Here is a 14,627-nt window from a genome sequence, read left to right as displayed (position 1 = left end):
TTAGCTGCAGCTCTTGTTCAGTCACTAAAAACTGTTATTTTTAATCTTACATTATAAACTAGTAGGACTCCTTTCATATATTTTGAATAGGAGAACAGCTTTCTGAAGAGTCAAAGTCAGTGCTAAAGGGCTGCATGCATTAAACAGCAAACCCCATAAGTTCGTCAGCAGTAAAAGCAAATGAATCTACCCACGTATCATTAAATGTTTGGTTTTCTTCAGAAACTTTTCTTCGATTTATCCATGGTTGGCCTATGGGGGGGCCTCAGTAAATTGGCATGGGTCCGCAGACGGGGGGCTGTGCCGGAGATATAGGTGTGTTTAGTGACTGATTAGCAGGTAAACAGTCAAGTGCTGTGAATTGTGACGGTCCCAAGCGCAGCTTTTAAAGTTCAGATGAAGGAGATTACATTGGGACAAAGAGAGTCTTTTCAGCAGTGTTTTGTGTAACATGAGAGCCTGCAGGAAGCTTGTTTAGCAGAGGAATGTAGCGATTTACTTAACTAGCTGATTTACTTAACTAGCTTGCCTTGCTTCCTAAGTGGAGCTTCGAGCAGATCAGTGGCTGTGCTGGCGCGTGTTTTGAGTGATGGAGCCGCAGCAGAGGAGTTCAAGAGCCATGAGCAGCTCCGGAGCCGCGGGTTGCCGACCCCTGGTATACCTATGCCTCCTACAGGGTAGGAAGATCAGCAGAAGAAATCTTACCTCCAGTTCCTCCACCTCTACATTTTTGAGAGAGTGGCTTTTTTGCTCATCTAGGCATGATGTTGCCTGAATTTTAAAATTTTATTTCCTTGTACATTTATTTTGGGACTTTTTCACATAGAAGTTTCTTTCTTCTCTTCATTTTTGCAAACTTTCATCAAGTTTAAATTGAAAGTCAGAATAAATATGTTTTTCAGCTTCTGGGACTTTCAGCATCTCATTTTGCTATTCAAATTTTGAATGTGAATTTTTTTAGTTAAATGTGTGACTTTACGTAACATTTAAGTAATTCAGATTTATTGCATTCTCAATCTGTATTCTTTTCTGGCCAGCATCGGATATAAAAATTCAGTCTGTCGATGTGAAATACCACTGCAGTTCAATTCACAGACACTGAAAAATAACTGTCAAATGTTTAAATAATATAGTTATCAAATATTTGGGGAACATGGCACTGTTCAGAGACTATCTGGGAGATGTTTGACATGAACATTTGCAAAGGAAAAATGTTAGGAGCAAATTTGTTGCCAGTCATCCTGAGAAAAGCCAAATACAGAATTCTCATACTTGTATTAGCAGTTAATACTTTTTAGGTAAAGAGCATAGAATGCATTTGGAATACTACTGGGTCAGTTTTGACAGCTTGCTTGTAAATCCATACAGTGAAATATGGTCCCCAAAAGGTCTATTGTTGCTTGCACTCTATGGAGTGCTTAGGAATGTCAAGAGTATGCAAAAGCTAAAAGAAACTTAGAAAATGTTAAACATGATACTAGTTTATCACATACAGAGGAGAATTAAATTCAGCTTACTCAGTTCTGACTGAACTCTTAAAACTGAACTGGCTTAAAGAAAAACCTGAATATAATTTTATAAGACCTTCTGTTACATATTTCTTTTCTCTTCCAGTGGAGAACCATAATTACCCAAAGACATGTCTCTTTCTTAATCACTAATAATCTGAAGCACTCCATTGTTTTGCCCTTTTCATGTAATCTTCATCCTTAATCATGAACTCTTATCTGCAGTGCAAGGTGTATTACTTTTTACAGTTGGTAGGATCCAGACTTAGACCTGCTTAGTGTAGGATCTTGAAGTCAAAATCTAGAATGACTAATTCAAATTTTAATGGATCTCTTCTAAGCATTCAACTCAGTATTCGCTCTGTCTTTCTACCTTCTTTTCATTCTGGTCAGTGCAAACCTAACAATGGATGACTTCCTGTTATATGCAATTAGCAAATTAGAAACCAGCCTCAAGAATTCAGCCTCCCCCCTTAACTTGCTGTCAGAATACAAAAGCTGAAGGGAGGTACCCAGTAATTAAAGTGCCTCTTCCCTGGTGGGAACAGAAACTAATTAAGGGGATATTCATCACTTAGCACTGCACTAAACTGAAAAAAGTTTGATCTGTGAAATTTCTTACAGCCTTTCTTACTCACTTTGCCTTTATTTAAGTTGTCTTTAAGGGTGGAACATTACAACTATTCACAGGATATAAATAGTTTTGCAATCTTATTTGAATAAGGGATTCTGAAGTGGAGATTCAGAATGGAGATGGTGGATATATTGGAGATGAGGGTGACATGTTTGTCCTGTCACCATGTTCTTTCCTCTTACATGGAGCACAAGGCAGCTCACATAGTCCTCCTTTCCATTCTATTATCACAATAAGCCTGTGAGGTGGTTAGCTCTGGAGTCAGAGACTGGCCCAGAGTCACCTACTGAGGTTTGTGGCTGAGTAGGCACCAGAACTCAGGTTCCCTGAGTCCCACTCCACCCCATACTCCAGTTATGACATCACACTGGCTTTTTAGATCCTGCCTTTCCTCAACAAATGATCCATAGGATGGCTCTGACTTCATTTATGGGCTGAAGTGAGAATCACTTTCATTCTGCCTGTTCCTCCATTCCATTAAATTAATTTTCAGTCTAAAATACAACCAAAATAGCACTACATTTAAAATAAAAATGTATAAGATTAAACATACAATTAAAATAATTTTTATAATACAGTGCCCACCACCACCAGGACCAATGATACATGTTACAAATAAGAAAAATTCATTCGAACATTTCAGGATGTTCCCCCTTCCAAACTTGTAATGATTCTTTTGACAGCTTGAATCCTTTCCCTTTCCTGAAAGCATACTTGATTAGCATTTAACATTTTTTCTTTATATGCCCATTTCTCATTTTAATATCACAGATTAATTTGTCATTAATAGGTAGCCATATTCCATATTTCTTTTATAGCAATCACACAATTGATAATCATATTTTACATTTCAATTCATTGATCTTGCTGCAGTTACTAAATTTGTTCTTTATTCTTTATTATTCTAGCTCCATTGTTTCTTACCAAATACTGAAGTAGTGCAATCTCAGGGCATATATCTATATTGAGACAATATTTTACTGCATTGTTCAAAACATCTTTCCAAAATTTTATGATATATTTGCAGTCCCATTACATGTGAAAATATATCCCCAGTTCCTGACCACATCTCCAATATAAATTGGAATATTCATTATCTATACAGTTCAGCTTCAGAGTTAGGTACCTCTTCCATATAATTTTATTTTAAAAATTCCTTTATTCTTACTGACATACATTTTAATATCCTCTTTGTCCAGATATTTTTCCAATCTTCTTCCTCAATTCCAGTGCCATCATTGCTTCTCAGTTTTTAGACTTGAGAAATGTAAGTATTTGTAAAGTTGAATTGGAATTGAAAGTTGAAAAAAGGATTATTGATTCAGAATTGATAGTACAAAGTAACTTTGGTCTCTAGATCGTCGGTATAGATTCTGAATCCTTTGCTAATGTGGGCATGCATAGGTCATGCTCCTTCAACAGTAATTTAAAATATCAACTTCTGCTTATAGAAAAGACCTTTAGTTCTGCAAGTGTGCACATGTGTGCGTGCCCACGCATGCGCATGTAGAGAATCTAAGCCTTTAAGAAATGCAGTGCTCCGTTGTGTCATTGATAGAAACCATGTTTTGGTGGACTGGAATATCTGTCTTTCCCTTCAAAGCCCGATGCATAGAAGTTCAGAAATACTGCAAAAACCGTTGCCCTAATTTCATAGACCTTCATGATAAAGAGTAAAATATTGCCTTTGGTCCAGCTTTTTCATATCTCCCCCTGCCCCAATAAATGATGCAGTATTATCATTTCCTGGAACATAGATGATCAGCTGAGCTTTACATATTTTTACACTAGGGTGTATTCTGAGTGGGAGCTGTTAGGATAATTTTTCTCTGGTGAAATTAGCACTGAAATGAACAGAAGTATTTGTAAAGTTCAGTTGACCAGTTGCTTCTTCATTCAAGTCCTCAGTGAAGCCAAACTGTTGATTGCAGGTTCCATTTCCAGCATTTCGGCAAAAGGGAGGAGGGGCATTTTCATGACACATTAACCCCACTGGACATTGTAAGCATGCACTGCCTTTAAAATGTGCCTCAATTCCTCCCTCCTCTGTGTCTATATCATATAAATTTGCATGCCAGATTCAACATTGCAGGCCTCTGCTAAGGTAGAAAGCACCCTTTGCAGCAGAATCCCTGGGATTTAAGAGGGGTGTTCATGTGCCCCTGGGGTGCCCTCAATTGCCCTGGTGTGGATAACACAAACACTTCTTTAAAAAGTCCAGGTGTGGCAGCACTAAATGGCTTGGTCCAGATCAGGTGGCATCTTGGTGCTCCTGTAGCGTCCCTGAGATTGAATTGAGCAAGAAGTGGAGTTGGGAGAGGCACACAATCCCACTGTGCCAGATTGCCGCACACAAAAGAATGTTAACCACACTGCATAGTTAAAATTCTCAAGGGAGTTAAGCTGGTTGTGTGTACCCATACACAGACTGACTTTCTGCTTTTAGACATAGCACACTATTCTCCATTTGTAAACGAAACAAAAGCCTTTCCTTAACACATCTTCACCCTTCTGGATCAGCATGTAATGCAAGTTTCTCCTGTAATGATTATTCCCAATTACAATATTTTCTTTAGATTGGATTTTGATAGGATATTGGTAGATAAAACTGTTGCCTCAATGTAGCTAATGGGATTTTTGTACATTTACAAACTATCAATAGGAGGTACTTCAGCAGTTGTTTAGCTTGTGCATTAAAATTTTGTGCTTTCAAATGTTCAATTTGGCTGAATCCCACCTCCCTACTTGCTCATTTAAAATGTAATTTCCAGTTTTTAAAAATTACAATAAAATATAGATGTGGTCAAACCTATTTGTGTGCCAGAATATTATGTAAAAGTTATAGTAATAGTAATTTTCTGCTTTTCTTCATCCAGAAAGAATTGACTAGTGTAGAATACACACAGTTACTTATTCATCCCAATAAACTAGTCTTCAAAACTGTTATTAATTAACTTAAAGATCACAAGTGTCAAAATAAAAGATACAATTCAGATTTGATATGAAACCTGTTTTTAAGGTATTGGGTAGTATTTTGACTTGGTTGGATCTTAACACCCAGAATAAATAAAGGAATGGAGTCATCAAATTCATTGCATGTTTTTGTGGACATTCTGTGGTGCTGGTGCTGCTGCTGCTGCTGCTGCTGCATAAAAGTCACATATGCACAAAAGTAATGGATGAAGCGAGGCTTCAGTATTAAAATACTGCACTGGATAAACTGTTTACAGCTGTAGCCCCAGTAGCATGCTTTGATCCTTGGAAATCATTTGGACAAGTTACTCACACTTCAGCTTCTTTCTTTTATTTAAAATATTTCTTGGCCACTTTTTGAACAGAACCTCTCAGAAATCAAGTGTACCACAATACAATGCATCTAATAAAAATTGTTACAGTAATAGAAACAGTGATACAGAAACATCAGCAGGCATTCTAAAACATGTAATGCCAGCCTAAAACCTACCAAATGCAACTAAGGCTACAGTCAGTCTGATAAAACATAATTAGGAGAAAGTCAGAGTAAATAATGCAGTAGTTTTTCAGAGCAGTGCTGAAATCTTTCAGTGGTTGAGCTTGGCAGACACTGCTGCCCCCGGTAACTGATTCAAGAGGTGTGGGGCTGCACTAACTCTAGGTATAGGCTGTCATATTCGCCCAGCTGTAACTAAATTGTCTCCGTTAAACTTAATATTTTGCTCTTACGGATGGCTTTGTTTGATCTGTAGAATTTTGTCGTGATTTTAATTGATTGTGAAAATTTAAAAAATGATATGCGGGCAGTGTTCTGATCCTGTGTGCACAGTATGCTCCCATCCTACAAACCATAACTTTGAAAACCCACCAAACATCTCCTTTGCTCTTGCAGCTTCACCAATGAAGCCAGGATAAACCAATTCATTTTCGAATTACTGTTGACTGATGCCTCAAAATCTGCCTATTCATTTATTTGATTTATACCCCAACCTTTTTTCCACTGTGGAATTAAAGATAGCTACTCGCAGTTTCTAGGTTGTCACTCATCCTGGTGCTGACCAGACCCATACCTGTTTAGTTTCATCCTGTCCCTTCAGACCATGCCCTGTGGGACCTAGTTGGGTTAGAAAACCTACTGTTTCTTTTTAAGCCGATAGCCTAAGCACTACTGTTGGTTGTTCTTGCAACTGTCAATAAAGTAAATAGAAGTTGCATCAAGTGATACAGCTTGGTAAATGAGCCCAATTGCCATTATTTAATTAGAACCTCACTTTTGAACATCTGGCTGTTAAATATTAAATTTAATAGAAAGGAAAGTTTTTCTGATATAGCATTTTACAAAATGCTTTCATACAAATAAATTGTCTTGGTATTGGTAGTTCACCAGAAAATTTTTTATCAAAATTCCTAAAGGGTTAGATTCAGGCTTAGTTACCTTGGAGTAGGCCTACTGAAATTGTTGGTCTTGAGTTAGTAATGCCTGATTCTAGATCCAACCCATATATTGCTAATATAATGTTGATTAATGTTGCCTTCACTAAATAAACTTTGAAAATATATTTTCTCTTGCAGCTCTATTCAGGAGCCATACTTGAAGTGTGTGGATGAAAATTAGGGAGGTTCCCTCAGGTCCAGGGTAAGTGCAGTTGTAATGGATGGATTTGTGTTTTTAAGTGAAAAAAGAATTATTGATTCAGAATTGATTGCACAAAGTAACTTTGGTCTCTAGATCGTTTGTATAGATTCTGAAACCAAATCCTATGCTAATATGGGCATGCATAGGTCATGCTCCTTTACAGTAATTTAAAATATGAACTTCTGCTTATACAAAAGATTGTTAGGTGTGCACATGTGCATGCGCGCGCACACACACACGTAGAGAATATAAGTCTTTAAGAAATTCAGTACTCTATTGGGTCATTGATAAAAACCATGTTTTGGAGGACTGGAATATCTGTCTTTCCCTTCAAAGCCCAATGCACAGAAGTTTGGAAATACTGCAAAACCAGTTGCCCTAATTCCATAGTCCTTCATGAAAAAGAGTACAGTATTCTCTTTGGTCCAGCCTTTTCAGATCTCACCCCCCACCACCACCACCTCTGCAAACCATGCAGTATTATCATCTCCTGGAATATAGATGATCCGCTGAGCTATACATATTTTTAAACTAGGGGTTTTTTTGAGGGGGAGATCTTAGAGAGATTTTTCCCCTCTGGTGAAATGAGCACTGATCTGTTTATTCACAGCACTGAAGATTCTGAGCTGGCTTTTCCATTCCAAATTCTGAGCTTGCTATAACGTTATAATGTTATAATAGACATAACGTCCAACTCCAAAATGTCAGTTTCACCATTCTTCAAAGAATGCTTCCTGTCTCATCTATGTCTGGATCCTCTTCTTGGAGATCTTTGCTTCCTAGACATGAGAACTTTAACGACTTTTTTAATTGAATAGTGCTGGTTTTTGCACAACTTTTGTTATTGGCTGACTTCTTTTTTCCCAGCAGGATGGGAGAAGAGCAGGCTCTTGCTCATCAGTTTGTGAATAGAAACAGAACAGATGATGGCTTGTGCAGAAAATTCCGAGGTCACTGGAATTTCCTTGGGTTATCATGTGTGCATGATGCATATGCTTTACAATAGTCACATGTTTATAGTTCTGCTTTGAAAACAATCTTACTTTGTATTTGGGGTGGGGTGGACTGTAAACTCTGTGGTACCTGTTGGCCTGTTGACCGTTTGTAGTCTGCAGTGGCCTTTCATTTTGCCTGTTTTAAGAGATGGTGCTGCATATGCTTTAATGGTTTTCCAGCCTGCAACATCTACTGTTCCCATACTTAAATCCCTTTCCTTGCCATTGTTGCCAAGAGTTCCCACGCAATTTTAAAAGAGTCCCTCATACTGAACCATCCTGGCAATAATACTGAGTGTTGGCTGCCTTAGCAACCATATGATGAGAGCAGGAAAGCCAGCTTAATTGGGAGGCAGAAAGGGAGTTGGGGAGAAAATGGTGGAGAGAAGGTGCTTGTGTCTAAGGGAGCAGGAAAGGGGAGGAGTGAGGAAAGGATGCATATATTATAAGCATAGCTAAGCTACATTCTAAGAGATATTTCTTGCTAAACATACAGATTTTGTTCTACGTGTGTTGTTCAGCATTTCCTAGGTCCAAATTAGCCTCCAGCAGTTTCCTTATGGAAACTATTGCTTGGGCTCTACGGGCTTTGTTTCCTGTGAGCCACATCCCGGCTGGTACAGAACGTGAGGCTAAATGATAGTTACACTGTCGCTTTAGAAGATAAAGCATTTTTGGGTTATATTTTACCATGTAACTTGTTATCTGTCAAAGCTCTCGGCATCAGCGTTCACTTTTCAGTTGATTTTTGTCTGATAGGACAGTATACATTTCTTTTCCATGTATCACAGAACAGCAACATTTGTTGCTGGGGTGTGTGTGCATTACAGGTAATGCGTGTGGCCGATCATGAGTGTACTTTATATAACAAAGTACTGAAATATTCAGCAGAATAGCATTCTACATCGGTGTTGGGGAAAGTGGGACGGGGGTAAAACTTGAACCAAATTAGAGATGCTGATTTATAAGAACTAAATGAAAGACACCTAGACTGAGGTCTTCTAGCCAGTTAATCTGAATTGCTATAGAAACAAATAGGTGTTTAAGCACTTAATAAAGCTTCATCCAGATAAGTAGCATTAAAGTCCCACCTTTAGCAGAGTGTCTTCTCATTTGCCTTTTGGGCATTTCCTTTTTATCTGTAATAAACAGATCTGAGATCCAACCTACAAATCAAAGAGATGCTATTTTAATTGCTTTATAGGTTTTTTCCCTTAATTTTGGTTCATACTGACTTTAATTTTAAAATGATTTGTTTCTTCCCTACACAAAATTGAGTTCCTGAGAAGTAAATGATATTAGCTCTTCTAACAATCTAGGAATAAACTTAATTATTTGATTTCATCATAATGTAATCAAGTAAGCCCTTGTGGGAATTTTGAGGCAGTTCTAAATTAAATCCTTGGAACTAATCAAGGATGTGATACCTTTGGAAATGTATTAGTTTTCCTCCTTCCATACTGGACATCAAATGTACCATTTTGTAAGATCTTGTAATGCAAGAGCTATAATATCATTTTTTAACTGATCTTTCAGGTCTGTTTCCACCAAAATATTTAAAAGAAAACTTGCCTTCTGTGTTCAAGAATATTTTTATAAAATGTCTCTTGCCATAACAATGTCTGCATTTTGCCAAATTATAAGCAAGTTGTCACTTCTATTGGACAGCAAAGTCTACTAAGCAAATTTTCTCACATCTTTTTTCTGTTTCATTGGTAGAAAGGTGAAATGTGAAGCTGTAGCTCTTCTGCAGAAAGGTGCAGTTAGTTTTAAAGCTTTTGTTTCCACACAGAAACATTCATTATTCTTGTTTAGTATTTGAAAAGAACTTGATAATAAAAGCTGTAGGGCAAAATGGAGGGATGCAGACGTCAGGGTAAAACATTTATTCTTTTATATTTCTATATTCACTTGTACCCACCAATACTGGGGGTTCCCCACATTCCGGCTTTATAGGTCAAAACTTGAACCTTGAATTTATTTTATTTATATCCTTCAAGGGCCCAAAGGGGCTTAGATACTAGGAATCTGCCTCTCTTTATTTTATTCTCAACAATCCTGTGGGGAAGGTTAACCTGAGAGTCTGCGACTGGCTCAAAGTAATCCAGTGAGCTAAATAGCCAAGTAGGATCTAGGAACCCAGATCTACCAAGTCCCAGTCCAGCCACTACACCAGATTAACCCTCAAAATGTCCTCAGAAACATGCAGACAGCCAGTGAAAATGGACCAGAATCAGTGTTATATGCTCAGTTGTGCCCTCTATCAATTTGGTTGTCATATTTTGCGGTTTCCAAACAGTCTTCAAAAGCAGCCGCAAAGGCAGAGTGTATTGCAGTAATCTGAAGCCACCTCTCCCTGTTTAGGTAGGGACATAGCTGACTCTCTAGGTGAAGCTGGTAGAAAACCACTGAGACCGCTTAAGCCTCAAGTGACAGTGGTGACTCCATAAGAACCTACTCCAGGAATTTATACTGATAGATGAACTCAAAGAACACTAAATCTTCCTAACAAACATGTAAGATTTCATAAATTGTTCAGTAAGTGTTTCTTCTGAGGTTTCTTTTCTGTTGCTCTTGTGCTGGCACTTTTCTTTTCTTCATTCTGCAGTTTTGTGTGATTTATGCCCAAAGAATTGGTCTACGGTTAAACAGATGCGGCAACTTTCTTTGCTGAGCATGAATCACTGATTCTGGACCACTTGCATTAGCTGCCTCTGCATTTCTTAGCATAATTTAACTCATTTTACATTTCAATTCATCTTCCTGAGCCCTGCATGAGTATGGAGACTATATCTACACCTTTGTACACTTTTGGACATGAAACCTGGTTTGCACAGGAACAGCAATTTTCCCCAACCTCCCTTAAGAATCTATAGACAAGTTGCCTGGAATGTTAACTTCTACAGTAGTTAAGAAATACTACTTGGTTGTTTATTTTAAATGAACGCTCTTATGCTGTAGGCTCCTTGCTCATTTTTAGCATGCCCACACTTTTTTATTTTCACAAGAACTGACAAATAATGCTTTACTTCAAAATGGTGTATAAACTGTTTTCATCTCTATCATTTAAGTTAAAATCTTTTGGCGCTCGCTCATCCTCCAATAATTTAACATAGTGAGTGTCTTGACAGAAAATGAAATTGTAGCAGGTTGGTGGTGTGAGGAGTGGTTAATCCAAAAGACATTCCAATTCATTTCCACTAGATTTAGAAAGCTGCTAGTGGTACAATATGTCTTACAGTTTAAGTTGACATCAAACATAGGAGAACTGGTGTAAGGCAGCTTTCTACCCTCTTGCTTTATTTTAGCATGGCTCTGCCATGGCAGCTGCAAGACAGAAATATGCCTACAAAGGGTAGGCTTCCTACAGTTGAACAAATGCTTAGCACAACTCATATAAGCTGTACAAGCTCTTCTGCCATCAGTCACCCAAACCGTGTGTTACTCACCTGCTCAGCACAACAGTGGTTCCCCAGGAAGCGGCTAGGTGATACATGCAATCTGCCAGCTCAGCTTTCCTCATGTTGCCTGTCTGATTTTACCACTCCTTTTCCAACATGAAGAGACGCTTTTAGTATAGACAAGGGCAGAAAAATTGAACAAGCGATAGGCAGCCTCCCATTTAACACCTACTGGGTAATGCAGAAACCATTTTTATGGTCTCTTTACCCACTGATTTTTCATATAGAGCTTTAAGGCTTCCACTCCCATAATCCCATGATCTCCAGTTTTCTTGAGGTATGAACCTAATCGGATACTGCAACCATCACCTGAGGCCTTCCTCCAGGTGAGGTTCAGAGGATGGAAACAAGTGATAGGGCCTTCTTACTGGTATTCCCAATTTTGCAAGGCACTTCCTGGAAAGTCCACTTGGAGGTGACATTTTTATCTTTTCAGTGCCAGGTTAAGATTTTGCTTCCTGGAATATGATAAGACTTGATAATGGATCTTACTATTTTCACTTGAGTTTTAAAATTGGTTTAGAAATAGTGATTTTATATGAAATTCTTAGATAGTATTTTTTGAGTTTTATCTTTATAAATCTGTCAGAAAGCTTTGGCTCTCGGGTGATATAAACATGCAGTGAAAGAATTGTGTAGTGGTTGTTGCTTTTTAGTTGCATTTAATATGAGGGTCCCTCATCCTCATGTCACTTCTTTGAAAAAGCAGGCTGTGGGGGAGTAAAATGTTGGCATGACGTCTGACATTTGCTGCTTGATAAAACATGTATTCCCATAGACCTAGGCTACTTGCAAGAGATGACCTGAGCAAGAATAGGGGCATCACTCCAGAAGCTGGTCTAGGCCTGCCGCAAAATTAACCCAGTGTGAGAGAGATTCAGCAGGTAAACTGGCTCAGAGTGATTGCAGTCTAACACATCTGGAGGGCACTGTGTTGAAGAAGCGCGTGCTAGAAAATGCCTCTGCTCTTTCTGTAAGAACTCCTGTGCAGCAGTCTTCCTCTCCCCAAGTGTGTATTGCCATGTCGGCTTGTCAGAGGTCATAAAGCACTCACCCTGGCATTCCACTATTCCAAACTATCCCAGTTTTGCCTCCTAGCTTGATTTTTAAGTCTGTGTGTACACACTGTATTCATTCTAGGATGCTTATGTACATTTGCAATAACTTTCTTTTCTCTTTACACTCTAGCTTTTGTCAGGAGTGACAAGCCTAAACTGTTTAGGGGACTGCAGATTAAGGTGTGTGCTTTTTTTTGTTGGTTATCTTTTTTATGGGATAAACATGTAAATGTTGTGTCTCAGATTTTGTGGGTGGGGATTAGGAGAAGGTAGTCTGGTTCATCCGCAATTGGTTTGGTTTATTATGGGGGTAGCAATCTTGAATTTACACATGGGTTTTGAATGCATTTTGTCTATTGAAATAACTCGTTCGTTTGGTGGTGATTCAAAGTGTATCTTGAATTAACTGTTAGAACTGTAGTGCAATATTGCAGAGTATAGCATTGTAACTCAAGTACTGAAAACAAAAAGTATATGGAAGGAAGTGGAATATTCACTGTCCTGTGCTGTGGCACAGTTCCTTTAGCTTTAACAAGTTTTCATTAATTATTGGTCTTTTCTACTCATGGTGCAACCCTGATTTTATTTAATGGCAACCATGCAAATAACTGAATTTTTATACTTGGTTGTCATGTTTCCAGCAGGCAAACATAGATTCAGTTTTATAGAGTTGTTAATCTAACTTTGGTCACAGGTGAAAGCAGTATTCTGCATTGGATTGAATTATGAAAGTGTATAGGTATATGTTCATTTCAGACTCTGATAATTTGAACTATTGTGGTATGCTAACCTATCTTTGGAGGAGGCTAGGGATGTCAGACATATTTGGCTGTTTTGAATTCAGGCGAACAGTAACCTTAAATTTTTTTGTCTATGCAGTATGTACGTGGATCTGACCCTATACTGAAGCTCTTGGATGACAGTGGGAACATTGCTGAAGAACTGAGCATCCTCAAATGGAATACCGACAGTGTAGAAGAATTCCTAAGTGAAAAACTAGAGCGCCTCTAAAAAGAGAGAGAAATCTTGCTTTAAAAAAAAATCATTATTTCTTGCATCATTTTTCATCATGGTAATCGTCTCAGACAAAGTGTGATAAATCCCGGAAATCATTCCAGCTTCTGCATTAATTTTAAAACTATCTGGTTTTGTCTAGTACTTCAACATCTTTTAATTAGGAGCAGAAGCTTCAAGCACAGCACATTTGACAAATTGGCAGCTGAACAAATGTCCTGTCCTGCCACATTTCAGCTCATCTTAGCGGATGGAAAGCATTAATGAAATGCTTTGAGACAAATGCAATGCAAATATTAGAATTTGTTATAATTTGGCCATTTTTTGCATGCAAGCCTATTTGTCAACCCACAATAATTGAGATAATTGCTGTGCTTTTTTAGTATACTGCCACTCTTTTTACAGTGATGAGAAGTTGGAATGAAATGAGATAAACTCTGCCTCCCAAAGAGATCTTTGCTAATATCCTGCGTATTGTATTTTCCAGCTGACCTTTTTATAAAACTGTTATTTACACTATTCATAATTAATGCCTGCTCTCAAAGAAGCAAACGTTTGTAATCTTGTTCTGATGGAAGAGCTCATGATCTGGAATGGCTAGAGAACTCTTAAGAAAATACACTTTAATGATGATTACATAGAAAGCCTTTAACTGAAGGCATGTGTAGGTCTGATGTCTAGTGTACTTTTGTTAAATGTGTTTACCTTCATGCCACCAACATGAGTTCTGTGAAGGGAAAAAATATGGAGAGAGCAATAAACTGCTTTAGAAAATGTGTATCAGATGCCTTGTTTGTTCAATTCATTGCAGCAAAGTGTATTGCCAAATTAGCTTTGGACAAAACTTGCTGAGAAGGCATATAGCGGCTAATCTATCCAGTTATCCTAGCAGAGGGGAGGGAAACCCATATTTAGAGGGATGGATGACCCCATCCTTCTCTTTCAGTGGCAGAATAACACTGGGGACAGGGCCATTCCCTTTGTCCTTCTTTGGTTCCTGGCAGGTGCCTCAGCAGGATGACCCTTCCTATCTAGCTGCTGAGAAGTAGCTGCACTGTGCCAGGCCTTCTCCAAGCTGCTGTGCAAGCAAGTTCCCCACCCACATCCCCCGCTGTTATTTCCATTCTGTGGCAGGGATTCTTCTGTGCAAGCACAGCGCATTGGCAGGCTGGAGATAACAGTAAGGAGTCCTCCAGTGGTGGGGCTTCTGTGGGAACTAATAAACTGCCAGACTCCATGGTAGTCAAAATAGATTCTACAACTACTTAAACATCAGTTTTAGGTGTTTTCACCCAAATGGTATGCTGCTTTACACATGATTCTTTAAAAGTGCTAAGGTGGCTCTGTT

General features: G+C 38.4%; 1 protein-coding gene across 1 annotated transcript in view; it reads left to right on the top strand.

The window, feature by feature from the left end:
- SELENOF (selenoprotein F) overlaps nt 1-14,057 on the top strand; it is a 36,397-nt gene extending 22,340 nt beyond the window's left edge. The window contains exons 3-5 of the mRNA XM_044432393.1: nt 6,688-6,751; nt 12,396-12,445; nt 13,145-14,057. Of these exons, the coding sequence (XP_044288328.1) occupies nt 6,688-6,751; nt 12,396-12,445; nt 13,145-13,276 (246 nt within the window). The 3' untranslated portion in view covers nt 13,277-14,057. The remainder of the gene's footprint in view (nt 1-6,687; nt 6,752-12,395; nt 12,446-13,144) is intronic.
- The last annotated feature ends 570 nt before the right edge of the window (nt 14,058-14,627 follow it).

The sequence above is a fragment of the Varanus komodoensis genome, unplaced genomic scaffold, assembly GCF_004798865.1.
Source record: "Varanus komodoensis strain SLA01 unplaced genomic scaffold, ASM479886v1 scaffold24, whole genome shotgun sequence".
Lineage (NCBI taxonomy): Eukaryota > Metazoa > Chordata > Lepidosauria > Squamata > Varanidae > Varanus > Varanus komodoensis.
This window is presented reverse-complemented; position numbering and strand designations above follow the sequence as displayed.